The sequence below is a fragment of the Sinocyclocheilus anshuiensis genome, unplaced genomic scaffold (assembly GCF_001515605.1).
Source record: "Sinocyclocheilus anshuiensis isolate Anshui unplaced genomic scaffold, SAMN03320099.WGS_v1.1 scaffold154, whole genome shotgun sequence".
NCBI lineage: Eukaryota > Metazoa > Chordata > Actinopteri > Cypriniformes > Cyprinidae > Sinocyclocheilus > Sinocyclocheilus anshuiensis.
This window is the reverse complement of record NW_015546101.1, coordinates 168,668-188,882: the sequence shown is the minus strand read 5'-3', so window position 1 is coordinate 188,882 and position 20,215 is coordinate 168,668. Positions and strand designations below refer to the sequence as shown.

General features: G+C 40.0%; 3 protein-coding genes and 1 pseudogene across 3 annotated transcripts; 1 reads left to right on the top strand and 3 right to left on the bottom strand.

Moving 5' to 3' along the window:
- The first annotated feature begins 640 nt into the window (after positions 1-640).
- On the top strand, positions 641-1,932 carry LOC107700409 (exosome complex component MTR3-like). Its single transcript, XM_016502048.1, has one exon. It carries the CDS (start codon positions 767-769, stop codon positions 1,577-1,579), a length of 813 nt encoding a protein of 270 aa, XP_016357534.1. The 5' UTR covers positions 641-766; the 3' UTR covers positions 1,580-1,932.
- A 5-nt stretch (positions 1,933-1,937) lies between these two features.
- On the bottom strand, positions 1,938-4,637 carry LOC107700408 (transmembrane protein with metallophosphoesterase domain-like; annotated as a pseudogene).
- A 2,046-nt stretch (positions 4,638-6,683) lies between these two features.
- On the bottom strand, positions 6,684-7,591 carry LOC107700412 (metallothionein-like). The gene is made up of 3 exons (XM_016502050.1): positions 7,158-7,591; positions 6,985-7,050; positions 6,684-6,892 (listed from the first exon to the last, which is right to left on the bottom strand). Exons 1-3 carry the CDS (start codon positions 7,180-7,182, stop codon positions 6,792-6,794), a joined length of 192 nt encoding a protein of 63 aa, XP_016357536.1. The 5' UTR covers positions 7,183-7,591; the 3' UTR covers positions 6,684-6,791.
- Positions 7,592-8,169: 578 nt separating this feature from the next.
- On the bottom strand, positions 8,170-18,799 carry LOC107700407 (guanine nucleotide-binding protein G(o) subunit alpha-like). The gene is made up of 8 exons (XM_016502047.1): positions 18,456-18,799; positions 18,300-18,342; positions 17,150-17,291; positions 14,483-14,643; positions 14,226-14,354; positions 13,416-13,545; positions 9,097-9,250; positions 8,170-9,004 (listed from the first exon to the last, which is right to left on the bottom strand). The coding sequence occupies exons 1-8, from the start codon at positions 18,571-18,573 to the stop codon at positions 8,817-8,819; spliced, it is 1,065 nt and encodes a 354-aa protein (XP_016357533.1). The 5' UTR covers positions 18,574-18,799; the 3' UTR covers positions 8,170-8,816.
- Between the last annotated feature and the right edge of the window lie 1,416 nt (positions 18,800-20,215).

Sequence of the window (20,215 nt, the reverse complement as noted above, 5' to 3'; positions counted from 1 at the left end):
AACAAACACTAGCTTTCTATTTTTTCTATTCTATCTACTTGTTTTTCTTTGTGTGTGTGTGTGTGTATGTGTGTATGTATGTGTGTGTGTGTGTATAATATATGTATGTGTGTGTGTGTATATATATATATATACAGTATATGTATATATGTGTATGTGTATGTGTGTGTATGTATATATATAATGCAGTGCGATAAAATAGCTTCTCTTCCCTGCAAACGATACAATGAAGAATGAATGGTTGTTTAACTTAAAGGCAAAAACAAAAGATAAGCATTTATTATTAATGAGAAGTAACCATGGGAACGGATAGCGTATCCTGCTGATATGGCGGCGCCTTCCCGAAATGCAATGCGGAGTGAAAAGTTCGTGACGTAACTCCTCATTCTCCTCAGTGTTATCAGTAAAACAGTAACTGTAGTCTGATTCCGAGTATTTTAAAATGTAATCTAATTACTTCCAGAGTAAGTTATAAATACACAGACATACAGATATAAATTCAGATAGTCTGAATAAACATTTTCTTGGATGGTGTTTAAAAATGTGAATAATATGTACCAAAATATAACTTTATTATATTAATAAACACGTAGGCTTCACATCCCAAACTGCCATACCTCGAAGTCTCGCTGTGCGTCATGTCACGCCTATCCGACAGATGGCGGTAGAGCATAACTAGCAGTATCCTGTCGCATTTGATTCTCGAACAAGAGCTGAACAGTTTAGCTCCTGAGAAGTTGTTCATTATCACGTGGGTTTAGTAAAAATGCCCGTTGATACTAAACGTATCCGTGGACCGGAGGAGTCGCAGTCCCCACTGCTCTTTCTTTCCCCAGGCAAAGTTCCCGAGGCCAGCAGCAGGCAAGGCGTCCGGGGGAATGGAGACGTGCGGCCAGTGTTTGCGCGCTGCGGGCTGATCAGCCAGGCAAAGGGCTCCGCGTACCTCGAGGCTGGGAACACCAAGATTATATGCTCGGTGTACGGACCGAGAGAAGCTGAACGCAAGGACGAAAGCGATATGAAAACCGGTCGCCTTGTTTGCGACTTCAGGCTCGCGCCTTTTTCATGTATGAAACGGGGTGCCTGGATCCAAGGCAGTGAGGAAAGAGATCTGTCCCAGACTCTACTGGAGAGCTTGCAGCCAGGAGTTTGCCTACACAGATACCCGCGCTCTCAGATTGAGGTTAATGTCATGGTTCTGGAGAATGACGGCTCGATACTGGCCCATGCGGTGACATGCGCTTCTATGGCCCTGGCGGATGGCGGTATTGAAATGTTTGATGTGGTGTTGGGTTGTACGCTGCGGCAGAATGGAAGCACGTGTCTCGTTGACCCATCATTCTCGGGGGAATATGGGAGCTGGCAGGAGGGCTACGGGGAGGACCAGGGGTGTGTCACCGTGGCTCTGCTTCCCAATCTGAATCAAGTGTCTGGTCTTACTGCGGACGGAGAGATGCGGGAAGACATACTGGCCGATGCTGTGAGAAGCTGCATGGACGGCTGTCACAAACTCTATCCGGTGCTACTGCAAGCTCTGACGCGGGCTGTGAAGAAAAAAGCTCCTCCACCAGAGAACTAGACTTTTACTGGCCGCGGTCCTAAAGTTGTGTTTTGAGGAAAATAAAACTAAAAGTGAATATATTGTTTATGTGCATTGCTTATCATACTGTCTACACTTAAAAGTGCAACAATGCAGTACAAATGAAATAAACTTATCTGCAGTTGCAAATATATTTTCTTTTATTTCTTCATTCCACAAGTGTTGCTGGTTTTGTATGCAGTAAGTATATAAATCCCTGATTGACACACAAATGTGACAATTCATTTTGACTGTGTAATGAACTAATTAAAAAAAGGGGGCAAGAGTAAAAGTACGAATACAAATTAATTAAAAAAAACTGGCACTTTTGGAATGTGAATATTCAAATATTAAAGTGCTTGGATTTTTTGGTATATTTTGGCAAACAAATTACAAAACCACTTTAAAAAATAAATGACAACTAAAACCTGGCTAAATGTGTCTCATCTGTATAGTAAAACAGACCTGTTGCAAGATTGCTCAAGCAAATCATAGTGCAAATTGTAGTATATATTTGACTGACATGTCGCATAATTATGCATATATTACTATGTAATACATGTTAACTGTTTGTGTCACAGCATGCAGGGTAATGAGGTAATGAACATGGATGAGATTGTGTGTTTGATCCCTGCACTGCACTGTGTGAGGCTCAAGCACGTTTCAATATAATGTTTGTAATTTCTGAACGACTTGCAATTCTCATCGGAATGCCATAATGACTGGTTCCAGGGGTCACGTAGACCATAGTGTGTTCAGAGACACGGTAGAGTCCACAGAAAAATGGATTCATCAGGAATGCCAGGATGGTGAGGGGGAACAGCTGACCAGCATGTGTGTGACCTACACAAATGCAAAATTGAGTTCAGTAGAGGACAGAAGTTGAGCTTTAGCAGCATACTCCTAAATTTTCCCTTTACAAAACACCAAAGCATCTGAAAGACCACAATAATTTAATTGATATTTACAGACCTGAGAGTACCAGACTGATGTCTGGTCGTTGCTGGAGGGCCTGTTTGGCAGCATGAGGCTGATGTGCAAGAAGAATAATAGGGCTCTCTGCACTGCAGCCACTAAGAGCTTTCTCAACATCCATGCCATGGCCTGGGTATCTTTAACCAAAGTAACACCATGAACATAAGCCCAGTAAAGGCACACAATATGCATCAGATTTGTATGTATTCAAATGAGCCTGACAATGAGATCAATGTGGACTGACCGAAGCATGCGGGCCTCGAGGTCATCAATGCCAGCAAGGCAAATCCAGTCTTGAGTTTGTTCAGGACGGAACACTTTTGCATGGCTGTTGTGAAGAGCCTGAATCCCCATTGAGCGCAAGAGCTCAAACCAGCCTTCGACATCAGCAGTGTAGTAGTCATGATTGCCTGAAAGTCACACGAAAATGAATGTGAAGATGTGCACAAAATGTTTATTTACACCCTTTTGTCAAACAGCTAACTAAGACAGACCTGTAGCAAAATAGGAGCCCAGTCGAGCCTTCATCTGTCCCAGTGGTTCTGCAGCGCTCCTCAATCGAGTCACCCGAGAGTCAGTCAGGTCACCGACAATCACCACCACATCTACAGCAACAAACACCAGGAGTAAAATTCAATATCAAAATGAAAATTCTGGCGTCATTTGCATGTAGTTCCAAACTTGTAATACTCACTTTGTTCTGTTTAACATGAAGATATACAGATATATATATATATATATATATATATATATATATATATATATATATAAATGGATGTCAATGGGAATGGATACAGTTTGGTTACTAACATTCTTGAAAATATCTTTAGGTTCAACAAAAGAAAGGCAGTCATACAGGTTTGGTTTGGAATGACATGAGTGTTATTAAATGATGGGACAATTAACTTTTGGGTGGACTATCCCTTTAACATTTTAAAGATTATACTGATAGCATATAATCGTATAATTGTAATTACCTGGGTTCAGCTCATTCACCATATGACACAATGCGCTGCAGTTTGGAGCGGCCCACTGTAGGTCCCAGATGTATGTCGGACAGAAGCACCAACCTGAGCCCGTTCAAAGACTCAGGGAGCTTCTCTACTGGGATCTCCACTTCAATTACTCGTGGAGGCTGGGCTGCATTTAATAACCCATACACTGCCAGTATTGCTGTTACTATCATTGCCAACACTATATGACTGACTGATCCGCTCGCGACCGCATCCTCTTCTCCTCGGCTTGCGGGAGAGAAGCCTGCGGAGGCGTTTAAGGCAGCCAAAAACGAACAGGAAGAATAGTAGGATGACATAAATGCCCAAACAGGAGAAACACAGCAATGATAACCAGTGTGGCTCAGTGTCCACGAGGAAAAACATGCACAGGTAGCTCCCGTGCACCAGAGTAAGAAACAGCAGGACGAGAAGACGCCAACATCTCTGCGGGACAGAAGGTGCACCTCTGGATCCGCACAGCCGCCTCACCACGAGTTTCCATATGTAGAGAGCCGAGGAGCAGCAGGGAGTTGATGAAAAGGAGAAACTGAACGCGAAACAACGAAGCACGAGTGTTTTTGTCAACCCGCTCTGAGATTAATGTTCTGGATATAAGCATAGAGAAAAAACAACTCCCGATGCGATTCCTACTTTCCATTCGGCGGAGAGGCGCCCGAATCCAAACATACTGACCGTCATGTGCTCGGTCACTGACCCCGGCAACTATACTGCTGCGGTCATTATTATGACAGCACGGTATAATTTATAAGAGCGATAAAAGAGTTCCTCATACCTGTCTATTCACGGTCCATTCTAGAAAAAACATTTGAGTCATTCTCTTAACTCGGACATGGGAGAACAACACAAAACTACTTCCGCAGACAGAGACCTGATGGCTGCTATGATAACAACATGAAGAATACTGTTGTGGTTCGCGGTTTCGGACTAGAAATGTCATACATACTCAAGCTATATAAACGTCCACTACATACTTCGCGATCGTGTAAAACAAATTAAATATAAACACGTCAGTCATTTGACAGCGTCTCTTCTGGCCTTTCTGCGTGACAAGTGTGTGCGGTAATATCATTGGCTCGTCACATTACAGAGGCGTGGCTAATGTGACGCTCTTAATTCTGATTGGAAAGGATCTCAGTATTATTAATACATATATTTTGAGTAATATAGGCCTATTAGTTTACAACTTTTTTATGTTAAAACATTATTTCATGCCGTAGTTTGTGCTTTTGTAATCATTGTTCAGCATCTTACTTAAAACGTTATTACCTAAGAATGAGCTGTTTTATAACCAACACTCCATTTCTGTTCATTTTTATTGAAATTTTGAAGCTATTTTTTTCGTTAGGTCAAATAACTTATAAGTTTGGTAATGTGATATAACAAAACATTTTGATTTAATAATAATAATGATGATAATAATAATAATAATAAGTGATAACTTTATATATACCCAAAGTTGAATAAGTTCTTAAAGAAAAAAAATGTTGTCAGGTTGTCTTTCTTAATATCACACTTAATACTTAATACACACACCCCTGGTTTCATAAGCCTAGTCTATGACTAAAATGTAAGTCTGAGCTGTTTCAACTGAAAGAAACTTGCACTGATTGATCTTAAAATGTGTCAGTGTCCTTGTTTTGTGTCAAAATGCACACCAGTAATGTTTTTTCTAAGGTATGTTCATAAAAAATTACTAGAACTATGGTCTAATCCTGGCTTAGTCTGTGAAACCAGACCACAGTGTCAAATGTATACATGCAAAACTGCATTTACATTTTAGGAATGGGGTCATCATGAATGCTCTTGGCATCAATAAGTTTGAACCCCCCCCCCAGAAATCACACACCGTATACATTTTTGAATGTTCATAAGCAAAACACCTTGTGTCCAGGAGACAGGTCAAACTTAAAGTCTCCCTCAATCTCATTTGCTTAAGAATTGTCGCTTGACGAATTTGCATTTTGGTGGATAATAGACTTATATTGCTTGCCTGTTGAATGGCATAAAATGATATTCCGCGTTTTTAACAACGTACACGAACTGCAGAGAAATCTGGAGACAACGAAAAACGATGATCCACAGGACGCAGCAGTGTTTCTACTTTTATGCCGACCATTTACATCCAAATGTAATCTAATTTACACAGAACACAACCTATAAATAGATTTTAGAATTTAAACAGTTTATCGTCAATTCAGTAAGACTAGATAGAAAGTGTGCGCCTGCAATTGTGCATTAACTTAAGTCAAGCCCAACATGATCTTCTTTGAGATCGTTTTGACAGACATGTTATTGTGCATTTTCAACGTGTTTATTGCTAAGTTTAGCCCCACAGGCTGCTCTGTTCTTACAGTTTTGGCATTCTATTATGTTGTATCTTGTGGTGTATTTAGTGTAGGCCTACGTGAGCTATTACAGATTTTAAAGTTTACATGTATCCTGTATGGATGAGAAATAACATTAAAACTCAAAGTAGCCTACATCCTTTATTTCATCAATAATCACAACAAATGCGGGAGTACACGAAATAATTGTTTTATTATTATTGTTATTATTAATGGAGCAGTGTCACAACACATATCAGACTTTCATTTGCAGCAGTGTGTGTCGCACGATTTCTCCTTGTCCTTGCACGCGCTCTCACAGTCCTTCGTGCCCTTACTGCATTCAGATGGACAACTGCCGCAACCTACCGGGTCGAAAATGGGGAAATTATTTCATTCTGTAGAATTCTGGGTGACGTGATGTTTAATAATCCAAAGTGTTCGTTATTCGACTCACTTTTTTTGCTATGTGTGCACTTGCAGTTGGTGCATTTGCAGTTTTTCCCGCAGTTACAAGATTTAGCTACAACAGACAGATGGTCTTTTACATTTTCTGAAGCAACATGATCTTCTTTGAGATCGTTTTGACAGACATGTTATTGTGCATTTTCAACGTGTTTATTGCTAAGTTTAGCCCCACAGGCTGCTCTGTTCTTACAGTTTTGGCATTCTATTATTTTGTATCTTGTGGTATATTTAGTGTAGGCCTACGTGAGCTATTACAGATTTTAAAGTTTACATGTATCCTGTATGGATGAGAAATAACATTAAAACTCAAAGTAGCCTACATCCTTTATTTCATCAATAATCACAACAAATGCGGGAGTACACGAAATAATTGTTTTATTATTGTTGTTATTATTAATGGAGCAGTGTCACAACACATATCACAGACTTTCATTTGCAGCAGTGTGTGTCGCACGATTTCTCCTTGTCCTTGCACGCGCTCTCACAGTCCTTCGTGCCCTTACTGCATTCAGATGGACAACTGCCGCAACCTACCGGGTCGAAAATGGGGAAATTATTTCATTCTGTAGAATTCTGGGTGACGTGATGTTTAATAATCCAAAGTGTTCGTTATTCGACTCACTTTTTTTGCTATGTGTGCACTTGCAGTTGGTGCATTTGCAGTTTTTCCCGCAGTTACAAGATTTAGCTACAACAGACAGATGGTCTTTTACATTTTCTGAAGAAGCGTGCGCGAGTCACCGTATTTTCTTGCTACAATTACTTAGATTACATATGTTTGGTTTACATACTTACATTTAGAACAGCCACACGGGTCCATTTTGGCACCCTAATTCCAACAAATGTATGATGCTTTCGTGGAAAAATCTGTCTGGTAGAAATAAATGGAATCGCTCGTTCGTGCGTCACAATCACGTACGTGGGAACGTCATATGAAGTGTGTGAGCGCGCTGATGGATGAACTTGGGATCCCATTCAGTATTATGTGGGCATCAGATAAAAATAAAAGGAAAGCCAGGCATAATATAATTCTTATCTTTCACACTGATCTTATTTTATGTATTTATGTAACTACTGCAATTATATACGCAGCCCAATTCTTGATAACTGCAGTTAAACTAGACTAACCATGTTAAAGGAGGGACAAATCAGTACACAGCCAGTAGTTGGTGCTAAAGTGTTTTCTTTTTTAATGTAAACATTTCATTGGTCGGTCAGAAGACTAAACCCAGCAGTGTGAGCCAGTAGTTGGTGCTAAAGTGTTTTCTTTTTTAATGTAAACATTTCATTGGTCGGTCGTGTGCAGGAGGCCTCTGACCCCAAGGGAGGAAAAGAGGCCATTCAGTGCACCAAACAAAAAAATCCATCCACGGCAGAGAAAAAGAGGAAAAGAAACCGGGGTTAAGTAACAGGTCATGGTTGAATAAAGAGTGTGCATGCATCACACGCACACGCATCTGTACACACTCTCACACGTCATTATGTCATCAGTTAAAGAGAGTGAGTTAAAAATAAGCAATAGCTCATTCATTCAGTAATTCAGTTATATATGAATCTGAATTACTATGTTAATATTTACGCTGTACTCCATGTAAAGTCTGTAAGCTAGTTTGTTTGTATTCATCATAGCCCAACACTGATAGGGTGCACAAAGTGTAGGGCGATACAAAATATGTAAATACATGTGCTTATACAGGGCCGTCCTTAGCTGAAGCGGGGCCCCCCTCGGTCTGTTGGCAATCACGTTCCGGGGGGGTGGTCCCCCTCGGTCCGTTCGCCGCAGGGCCTGGTGCAACCGCACCAGTTGCACCCCCCTAAGGACAGCCCTGCGCTTATAGTTATATAAATAAATAAACTAGAGAATAATTTATACAGAAATGAACAACTGAAAATATTTTTAACTATTTGTGCTCATGTTGAGTGACCCAAAAAGGGGCGATCCCAGGTCTCAAAGAACTTTGGCTTAAAGAGCTGCCCCTGGACAACATTCAGTTTCTGAAATGCCATTCAGCTCTTCTAAATGATTCACCATATATCTTGCTCTTAGTCATTTAGCCTGCAAGAGTCACTGATCCTTCTGGGTTTCTGAGATCATTTTAGTGGATCATGCCAGCATTTGGAAGTCTCTTACACAGCAGAGAACCTTTGTGTGTCCTTTGTGTCACCTGACAAACACTCTCACTCGTTATGACTTCCACTCACACACATGCACTCAGGCTTAAAGCATCTATGCCCGGCCAAACACTAATTTTTACACTATACATGCACACCCATACGTTATTTACGCCAGCAATGTACTGACAAACTACAAAGGAAAATAAGGGATAACTATTCTAAACAAAAGACAAAAATTGACAGAGTGAAATGAAATAAGGGAGTGCCTTGGCCAAAGTCACAGGGGTGTCAGTTCAGTCACTTGTTACCATTTCAAACGGCAGCAAGTGGAGTTGGAGCTCAGTAGAGGCCACAACCACGCAGGTTATTGGCGATGATGATGTCAGTGACAGCATCAAAGACCACTTGAATGTTTCCTGTGTCTGTAGCGCAGGTTAGATGACAGTAGATCTCTTTATTAGGAGAGCGATTCTTACTTTCAAACTGACTCTGTATATATGCAGCCGCGGCTTCGAATGTATTTGGGCCTGCAGGAAAGATGAAGAGATGATGGACTGAGTTTTCAAGCCTTTTTTATATCTGTAAATTTCTTATATACATGTGTGCATAGCTCTTGTACCTGTGTATTCTGGGAAGCAGATATTCAATGGAGATTTCACAATCTTTTCTCCAAAAAGGTCCTTCTTATTAAGGAAAAGGATGATGGATGTGTCAGCAAAGAACTTATTGTTACATATAGAGTCAAAGAGCGTCAGAGACTCATGCATACGGTTCTGCAGAGAAGAGAGAGAAAAAATTTAATCAAACACATTTGAATTTTTTCAGACTGCATAATTAGCATGAGAGTTTAAACTCTCTTTAAAAAAAAAAAATTCTCATTATATTACAGTATATTATATTATTGTCACAGAGTCAACAACACCCACAGGACCAGACCCCTACACTCCACCCACTCGTTCACAGTCACCAGAGTTCTGCACCTGCACCTGTCACATCAGCACAGACTATATAAACCGCTCACCTCAGTTCACTGTTGTCTGGTCTCGTTGTTCCTACCTGAATGCTACCCGACCACTTACTTGCATGGACTTACCCTCTTGCGTCCGATATTCATCTGCATTCAACCTCCGAACCCATCTCACCAACACCAGTTCACCCAAACCTGCAAAGATAAGACTGTTATTCACTGAAATACCTCAGCATTGGTCTGTTGACCAATCACTCACCTGCTATCCATGTGTATCTGTCAAAACCAAACTACCACCACATCGGCCATGAGACTGTGTGATCGATCTGCTGCCATTTCCACATGCTAAAAAGTCATTGGCCATGGGACTGTGTGATCGATCTGCTGCCATTTCCACGTGGTAAAGTTCAATGTACCCGTTGTCCATCTCGGAACAAAAGGCAATGGAGGAGTATATCGAGTAGGCTCTCAAGCAAGAATTCATCCGTCCATCCACTTCCCTGCCGCTTCAAGTTTCTACTTTGTGGGAAAGAAGGACGGAGGCTTGCAACCCTGCATTGACTACCATGCTCTCAACTCTCAGATGGTTATGTTCCGGTACCCTCTTCTTCTGGTCCCAGCAGCACTGGAGCAGTTACAGGGAGCTCGCATCTTCACGAAGTTGGACCTGCAGGCCACTACGAATATCTCGTTATGCCGTACAGACTGTCCAACTCACCCTCAGTCTTCCAGGGATTTATGAACGAGGTGTTCCGGGAATTCCTTCATTGTTTCGTCATTGTTTACATTGATGATATCCTCATCTATTCCTGGAACCAGGCCAAACATCGCCAACACGTGACGCAAGTCCTCCAGAAACTTCAATAATTCCACCAGTACCTCAAGCTCGAGAAATGCATGTTCCACTGTAACACTATCCATTACCTTGGCTATGTCATCGACCAACACGGCATCCGCATGGATCAGAGGATGGTACAGGCAGTTGAGAATTGGGCACAACCCATATCCATCAAGGAACTACAACGCTTCTTGGGGTTTGCAAACTTCTACAGGAGGTTCATCAACAACTTCAGTAAGATTTGCTCACCTCTAACATCCTTGCTGAAACATGGGGCCAAGTCTCTGTCCTGGAACTCTGAAGCATCCAATGCCTTCAACCAGCTCAAGAAAGCATTCTGTGCCTCTCCTACCCTAGTGCATCCCAATCCAGAACCGCCCTTTGTCGTCAAAGTTGATGGATCCACCACCGGGGTAGGAGCCATATTGTCTCAGCGGCAGGGTGAGCATCCCAAACTCCATCCATGTGCCTTTTTCTCTAAGAAGCTGTCCCCGGCAGAGCACAACTATGACATCGGTAACCGCAAAATGCTGGCCATCAAACTTGTCTTAGAAGAGTGGCGCCTTTGGCTGGAGGGAGCTAAACATCCTTTTGAGGTCAGCACTGACCACCGTAATCTTGAGTATCTCCTGGAAGCCAAAAGATTAAACACCTGTCAAGCTTGTTGGTCTCTTCTTCACCAGATTCAATTTCACTGTGACTTACCGGCCAGGGAGTAAGAACCAGAAAGTGGACGCTCCGTCCAGTGTCTACCACCCTGAGTCAGAGACAACAACTCCTAAACCCATTCTCCCTGCAGTCATCATTGTCAGCCCGATTGAGTGGTCCATTGATGACCAGATCGTGGAAGCCATGCGATCTGAATCTGCTCCACCGGGAGGTCCTGAGGGACAGATCTATGTGCCAACTCATCTCCGTCTGTCCCTCATGGACTCAGCAGATACATCACCGGGCTCTGGACACCCAGGCAGACAGCAAACCCTCTCGCTCATCAGCAATCGGTACTGGTGGCCCAATATGGCCCAGGACATCTCCTGGTTCATCCAAGGATGCTCAGTCTGTGCCAAGGTCCCTCGCCACCTACCTGAGGGAAAGCTGGTCTCCCTTCCTGTACCTTATAGGCCATGTTCACACATTGGAGTTAATTTCATCACTGACTTACCTTCTTTGGATTCTCACACGTGTCCTCTTCATTGTAGACCGTTTCTCCAAAGCGTGCAAGTTGATTGCTTTGAAAAGACTACCCAAACCCTCTTCCAGCAAGTCTTTTGTCATTTTGGGATCCCCGAAGATATCGTCTTCGTCCGCGGACCTCAATTCATCTCCCGAGTGTGGAACGCCTTTTTCCAGTTACTCTGAGTCACCGTCAGCTTAACATCGGGATATCATCTGCAGTCCAACGGCCAGAATGAGAGAAAGATACAAGAAATCGGGAGATACCTGCGGTCATATTGTCATGAACAACAAGACAGCTGGAGCTGTTACCTTCCATGGGCCGAGTATGCACAGAACTCCCTGCTTCAAGCCACCACCGGATTAACACCCTTTTAGTGCATACTTGGCTACCAACTGCCCCTGTTTCCCTGGTCAGGTGAGCCTTCTGATGTTCCAGCTGTCCACCATTGGTTCCAGGAGAGCGAGAGAGTTTGGGACTCAGCTCACATCCACATGCAGAGGGCAGTTCAGAGACACAAGAGCCAGGCCGACGCTAGAAGATCAGTGACACCCTAGTATCATCCAGGGCAGGAGGTCTGGCTCTCAACCAGGGACATCTGTCTTCGACTGCCCTGTCGTAAGCTAAGTCCCCACTATGTCATTCCATTCACAATCCAGAGGCAGATCAATGAATTCACATACAGGCTAAACCTTCCTCCTCACTACGGAATATCACCTTCTTTTCATGTATCCCTGTTGAAACCATATACTAATCCTCTGCTTGCTTCCTCTCCAGGGTCTGGTGCTGGTGACGTGCCTCCTCCTCCTCCAATGGATCCTTCAGAGGAGAATATCTACAGAGTCAACACCATCCTAGACTCCCGACGACGGGGTGGTCACCTAGAGTACTTCGTAGACTGTGAGGGGTTCGGCCCAGAGGAAAGATCTTGGGTTGCCCCTTTGATGACATACTAGACCCATCTCTGCTACTTGAATTCCACACGTATCACACCGACTGTCCAGCACCGAGAGGCAGAGGCCACCCCCATCATTGTCGAGCTGCCCTTAGAGGGGGGGTTCTGTCACAGAATCAACAACACCCACAGCACCAGACCCCTACACTCCATCCACTCGTTCACAGTCACCGGAGTTTTGATCACATGCACCTGTCACATCCAATCAGCACAGACTATATAAACCGCTCACCTCAGTTCACTGTTGTCTGGTCTCGTTGTTCCTACCTGAATGCTACCCGACCACTTACTTGCATGGACTTACCTTCTTGTGTCCGATATTCATCTGCATCCAACCTCCGGATCCGGCTCACCAACATGTTCATCCAAACCTGCAAAGATAAGACTGTTATTCACTGAAATACCTCAGTCCAAACCTACAAAGATAAGACTGTTATTCACTGAAATATTTCAGCATTGCTCTGTTGACCAATCACTCACCTGCTATCCACGTGTATCTGTCAAAACCTGCAATAAAGCTGTTTGGATTATCTTGTTGCATTCTTCTGTTTTATGACAATTATATTATATTAATTATATATATATTAATTTTGAATATACAAATATGTTAAATTTTTTATAAATATGTGTGTGTGTGTGTGTGTGTGTGTGTGAAATTTAAATAATATAATTATACATAACACAAATTAAATTACTTTTATACAACATAACAAAGAGTGAAAAATGTAAGGGGGTCTGAATACTTTCCGTACCCAGTGTATATATATATACCATTATATATATAAAATCATACATACATACATAAATACATACACACACACACACAAATATATTTGGTGATTCAGATGAACTTCAGGTTGACCGTCAAAGGATTGTTTTAGAGAAAAATGCAAAGATAGAAAAAAAACATGAGTGCTTTTTTAACTAATTTACCATTAAATGTCATAATGTGAGTATAAAAGCTGTCTAAATGATCAGGTGTAAGTCTGGGTGTAGTAGTTTACCGTGGTTTCGTCTTCATGGAGCATTTGGTCATATCCACTCATTGCCACACAGAAGATAATGGCTGTCACATCCTCAAAGCAATGAATCCATTTTTTCCTCTCTGATCTCTGTCCCCCCACATCAAACAGCCTGGGGACGAAACATCACACACTTTCAGGACACATGTGAAGCCATGTACATTCATGTGTGCACATACACAAGACATGCAATGCATGTTAAGAAACAAAATAGGTCGACGAAAGATATCAGATTTGCAACGTCTAACACGCTGATAAAGTGAATTAAAAGAAATGATTTTCCAATTCCTTATGTCAGTTACTTACAAATAGACTTTGAGGACAATTATACAGATCTTTTTTTATTTCTGCTATATAACATCTAAGTACCTTTTCATTCAGCAAAATATTCCCAATATTTTTTTTAATTACTATTTTCTAAAATATATTTTTTTTAAAATGTAATTAATTTTAAAAATCATATATGAGTCAAATCAGATTTGTATTGTGATTTTTACAATGAACAGTTTCAAAGCAGCTTAACATAAAGTCATACTAATATGTCTTAAAATGTACACTGAGCAGTTTTAGGGTTGGGTGATTTGACAATATATGTTGATAATTTAAATGATGATCCCAGTTCAGATTCAGCTTTATATATTTACTTATATTATGCAGATATATAGTTTGATATAAGTTTGATAAGGTATAATAACATGCTTTTAGGAGGCACGGAAAAATCCTCATTTTTTGAATTCCCAATAAATATTGCATTTAACTCACATAAGAGAAACATAACTATTCAGTAGATACCTAAAGTTAAGGTTCTTGAAGGAAAAATGTGTCTCAACGATGCCAGTAGTTTTGACTCGGGTTCGGAGAATATCCTGTTCAGTGGGGAGGTAATCTGGAGATCCAACGCGCTGCAAACTGTCTAGGTAACTAAAACACAGAACACCCGTGTGGATTTTTAAATATGTATTATAATACATAATATGTGTAACGTGCACATTGCAACTGACAGTGACATGCTTGTTGCATCATCTTATGTGTATAACATTGGGACTCACTATTGGGCGGAGTCGTTGAGCTGATACTCTCGTGAGCGGCTAAAGCAAGCCTGAGTTCCAGCATCAGTCCACAGACGCATCATGGCAGCCAGCAGTTCTGTTGAAAATGGCTCTGTGTCTTCCATACGACCAACCACATCAAATACGATCTTAGCATCTGCCTATAAACGCATGCAAAATGTTAGAAACATCCTGTTAAATACATATGAGTGTAGAATGACACCCACTAAACAGGGTTTCTACAGGCATGAACAAGTTAAATTTAAGACTTTTTAAGACCTTTTTAATACCACCTTATATGAAATTTAAGACCTAAACCTGTAATGGAAATACACATTTTATTACATACATACATGTAATATTTAATGTGTTTCAATTAAAAAGAAAACAAAATATCATTGCTGTAATAAATTATATTTATTACTACGATATACAGTGAACCTTTATGTCAGCAGACAATATTCCATACAAAATATCCCTGCAAAATAACTGCATCACTGAGATTTTTGGTGGAGTAAACAATTTATTCTGAAGCAATATTTTCATCAGTGTTCTATCAGCTTATACACACTTAAATCTGCATATTTTTATTTACCTTTACAAAGGCCTATTTTTAACCAAATTATTACAATTTATCAATAAATTCAATATACACTATAGGGCTGCTACCAGTCAGATTAAATAATTTACACTGCAAATAACAATAATTACAACTGCAATAAATAATGTTATGAGATTAATGTTTTAAATGCATTTATGAATATACAAATAAGAAATGCTGAGGGGGAAAATGCATACTTTTCAACATACTTCTCAACTAAACTACCAGTAAGTGGCGGTAAGTCACTTGATGAGTGAATATTGAGTCATTCATTCAACTGATTGAGTGTGTTATCATGCTGGTATCTTAAGGACTTCCGTGGACAGCTGACTCCTAAAGTTTTTCATATTCTTCATATTATGTGTGGTGGTCAGATAGAAATTAATCTTTTCCAATAAGTTTAAATAGATTTTTACCTTTTATGGGCATTTTACCTTTATAAAGCCATTTTTCTATAAGTGTGCATTATCTTTTGAGTCAAATTCTTACATTTAATCAGTGAATAAGAATAATAAGACATTTGGGCTGCTGAAGCCAATGAAATCAGTATAAACAAAATTCATCTTTGCAATCCAGACATAAGCTGCACCTGAAGTGGCATTTAGAAGTATTTACACACTGTTTAATGCAGAACATGAATGCATTTAACCTGCAGTTACAAATGCATAAATAATGTTTTGATATATTAAACATAAAACATTGAATACTGATATTTGAAATAATTTAAAAAATGAAAAGATACTTTAAATGTGAAATTAAAACCGTCAGTAGGTGGCAGCAAGACACGGTTAATAAGTGAGTCATTGTGACTGAACCGAATCATTTAAACGGTTGATTCATTCAGGAATGTTGCTCAGAGACGCAAAACAGCGCTGTGGCTTTGTTCGGAATTATTTTTTGTTGGCGAAATAGTGCAAAAACAGGCAATATGGTGTCTAAAACGTAAGTCTCTCAATAAAACTTCTAGTTTATTGAACTGTTATAAAAAAATATCAATATTACATTTGTATAGGCCTATGGTAATTTTTGGAGAAAAAAAAGGCACTCTTCCGTGTGAAATCGATTAACTATTTTCTGTCCCCATGTCTTGAATTTGTGATCATTCTGACTGTATTTTAATAGACTGAATCATGCAGTGAAAGAGCGTACTGTAAATGCGCACGCGCACTAGACTCTAGGTGTTTTGAATGTTTTTTTGCGTCGTGAGAATATTGAGCAAAATAGCTCACTTGTCATGGTGTTACTTAACTATATCATGTTATGAATAAACTAAACATTCAGAATTTTTCCCTCAGTGTGTTTCTTCTGAGTTTATGTGTGCTGTTACGCTCATTTGTTCTGAAGTCTCTCACAAAGAGACAAACAGAGAGCCTCAGCGCGAGCTTGTATTCTGTATTCTGCTAACTTACTGCAATTCTCTCTGATGACGCAGTAACTTACCGCGGGGAAGAAAACATCTTCGGTCTGTCCAATGATTGTAAAGTCATTAAAGTCATTAGGTCCGTCAGACTGAAGATAATTTAGCGGTAATGTGACCAAAAATATTTAAGACCCATCGAATCCGAATTTAAGGCTTTTTAAGGCCTTATATTAGGAAAACGTTATTTAAGACTTGTTAAGAACCCGCGCACACCCTGCTAAATGTTTATTGCATTGGCAACCACAATTATATTTTCTAATTCATACACTAGGTGTCACTGTAGCTCAGTGCATCCTCTGAGAAGTGTGGTTTGGGTAATAAAAGGCGAGTTCAATCACCGGGAAAATCTAATGCAAACATTAAAGAACACTGCAAATTAAAACACGCATATACAGGTACATTAACAGAAGGGAAACTGCCCTGTTGTTTTCTGCCACCTTGTATTGTTGTATCACACCAATTATATTATGATGTTTGAACAAAAGTAATACGGAAAATAATATATAATACATATAGATAATATGCTTCAGGAGAAATCAATAAAACATTTCATCTGAATATTTAATCAAATCACACCACTTGTACTTCATTATCTCTGTGGAGCTTTAAATCAGTTCACAAGAATGTGTGCATGTGATATACATACAGTTCTGTCCTTGTCTGTGTACTCTATACCAAGAGTTTCGATTGCTCGCAAGATGGTGGCAAGACTCTGAATGGTGTTGCTATAGACCACAGGTTTAAACTGCTTTATGTCGTCTCCAGAAAACCCATCTTCATGGATAATCCTGACGCAGACACACAACAGAGAATAGCCATTATTGAAAAAAAGAAAAGAAAAATAATAATATATATATACATTAATGAACTTTTCCACGACATTCTAATTTATTGAGATGCACCTGTAGTATGATTAGAGATTATGCAACAATCTGTCTTGAACTCCTACAGGTTGCATAGCCCAAGTTGTTGTCTTAATATTTTAAACCACAAGTTAAACTGTAACTATGCAATAACTGTATAACTGTAATAAAAAAAGTTAAAGTGTAACTAGTAAGAGTGTATTTAAAACCTTAAAATATATCCTAGGTCTGAGATATAGTTATGTGTGCTTTGAATTACAAAAACCGCAGTGATGCTGGTGCAGTAAAATGAGTTTGATCTGCAAAATGATATTTAATAATACAACACAATTGGTAAAAACTGCCATATAAGTTTAAAATAGTTGTATGTGCATCCGTAGTTCTGAAAATGTAAGGTTAGGTGGCATAGTCCCAGTAAATCCGTTTAATGGGCGGATAACGCTAAACGAGACTGCAGGGATCAGGCACTAAAAGCCACCCATTAAGATTAATACAGAGAAAGATTCTAATGCCGCGCGCACACTCTCTCTCTCTCTCTCTCTCTCTCTCTCTCAAGCACACAGTCAGATGACAAAATGAACATAAGGCCTTAACGCATAACATGGCACAACACACAAATACCGGACCCAGATTAAATGCACATGACAAAAGCGTGAAACATTAAGGAACTTTTAAGCCCAAGCCGGCAGAGACAGCGACGAAGTAGGCTACACGCGCGCTCTCGAGCTGCACTGCACACATGCTACTAACACACACACACACACACACACACACACACAGCGCTGTCTCTTGGGGTGCGCTTGTGTTTCAGCACTACCACACACTGAACAGCGCGAGACAAGCAATTCCCAACCTTTAACCGTTTAGAAACATGGCTGAACCGAGCAAAAAAAAGGCACAAAACCATTGAGTATGTTAAAAACCCGCACTTACTTCATCTGTTTGACAATGGTGCTCTTCCCCGACTCCCCTCCGCCTGCGAAGACATAGGCTGTGTCAGTGCTGTCACACGCACACACACTTACACACCTGCAGCATCCTTATTCAATGCACTCATTGAAAAGCGGCCAGTGAGACCTCACGACTTACCCAGCAGCAGTAATTTGACATCTTTGGCGGCGCATATTCCGGCTTCCTTCAGGTTTTTCTCGATCGCTTTGCTCCGGTCCAGAGCCGCGCGCTCCTCTGCACTTAACGTGCATCCCATTGCAAGACCGAGAGTCGGGACGCGCGACAGCTGTATCCCAAATATCCGTCTCTGTCCCACACTCTCTCCTCTCTCGCTTGCTCAGTCTGCCGATTGTTGCTAAAGCATCCAAGCCGAATTGAGGTCAGGTACAGGCGCACACTCCGGCCTCTTGATTGGGAGGAGGTCGTCCTGCTCGCGCTCCGGATCGCGAGTGTCTATTGGGCGGCGGCAGTGACAGCCAGCACGAGCTCATCTCATCCTGTAGTTCCCTCCTAATGCGCGAGGGGCAAACCCCTCTCATCGCGCTGACGTCACACAAGGTGCAGGGCTTGGGAACATCTGTTTGGTGGCAGCCGAAATATAGCTAAAGCTCGGAGGCTGGTTGATTTGTTTGTAGACGTATTGGGTATGTCCCACATTCTGCTAATTTTTAATTTATTTTTTGTTTTGTTGTATTACTGCAGGCCTATTTTAGTATTGTGAAGAGCCTTCCTAATATGGGTGCCATGTTTGGATGTTCCTAATAAGCCTATTTTGTATTTCAATAAAAAGAAAAATCTTGATATATCTATCTATATTTTTTTTTTTTCAGAAACTTTTTTAATCACTTTGTTTTCAATCATTTTACAAAAAACATTTTTTTTAATAATTTTACATTTTATTTTTCAATATAATACAAAATGTAAAAGATTTGAAATTCAAATATTTAACAAACAAGCAAATATGGTCTTTTCGCAATCTATTAAGTTATTACAGATTGGGAAAGTTTCCGGTGCTCTAATTTGACTGGCTAGGAGTGCAGTTTCTCTCTTATTTCTTCGGTCACATACTCTGTTCCAGACCAACTTTTAGTCTGTGCATTATGGAAGCTTATTTCTACCACGGAATAAAAAATAGAAATTCAAAAGCAACTTTTTTTTTTCCTCACAATTCTGAGCATAATTCTGACTTTTTCCTTTTGCAATTCTGAGTTCATATTTCACAATTCTGACTATATATATATATATATATATATATATATATATACTGTATATATATATATATATGTATATATAACAAGTCTGAACTGTGAGATATAAACTCAAGAGAAAAAAAAGAAACTGAAAGAACGACTTTCAAAGAGGAAACAGCTGCAATTACCTTTTAACCTCTGTGGCATAAAAAAATAAATAAAATAAAATAAAAAAATTGAGGGGGAAAAAACTGAATTGCAAGATGTAAACTTAGAATTCAGAGGAAAAAAAGTCACAATTGCTGGATGTAAAATCTGAATTGAGAGGGAAAAAGAGCAAAAATTGCAATAGCGAGACAAAGTCTGAATTTAATGTTTGAATTTTGAGATATAAACTCACAATTACCTTTTTTATTATTTGTTTTATTCCATTGCATAAATAAGATTTCATGATATGTAAAAAAAACTAGACGTGTTGGCTTCTTTTGATTTTTTTTATTTTCATTTGGTGGAAAAGATACAAATAAACTGGAAAACTTTTTACATAACATAAATGAGTCGATTTGTTGACAATAACTTAACTGTTTACATATAAACACAATATTACAGGTCACAATTGTGTGTAATTATATAATTAGAAATATCATTATATGTGTGTGTGTTTGTTTATTTATTTATTTATTTAGTCATTTAGCAGACGCTTTTATC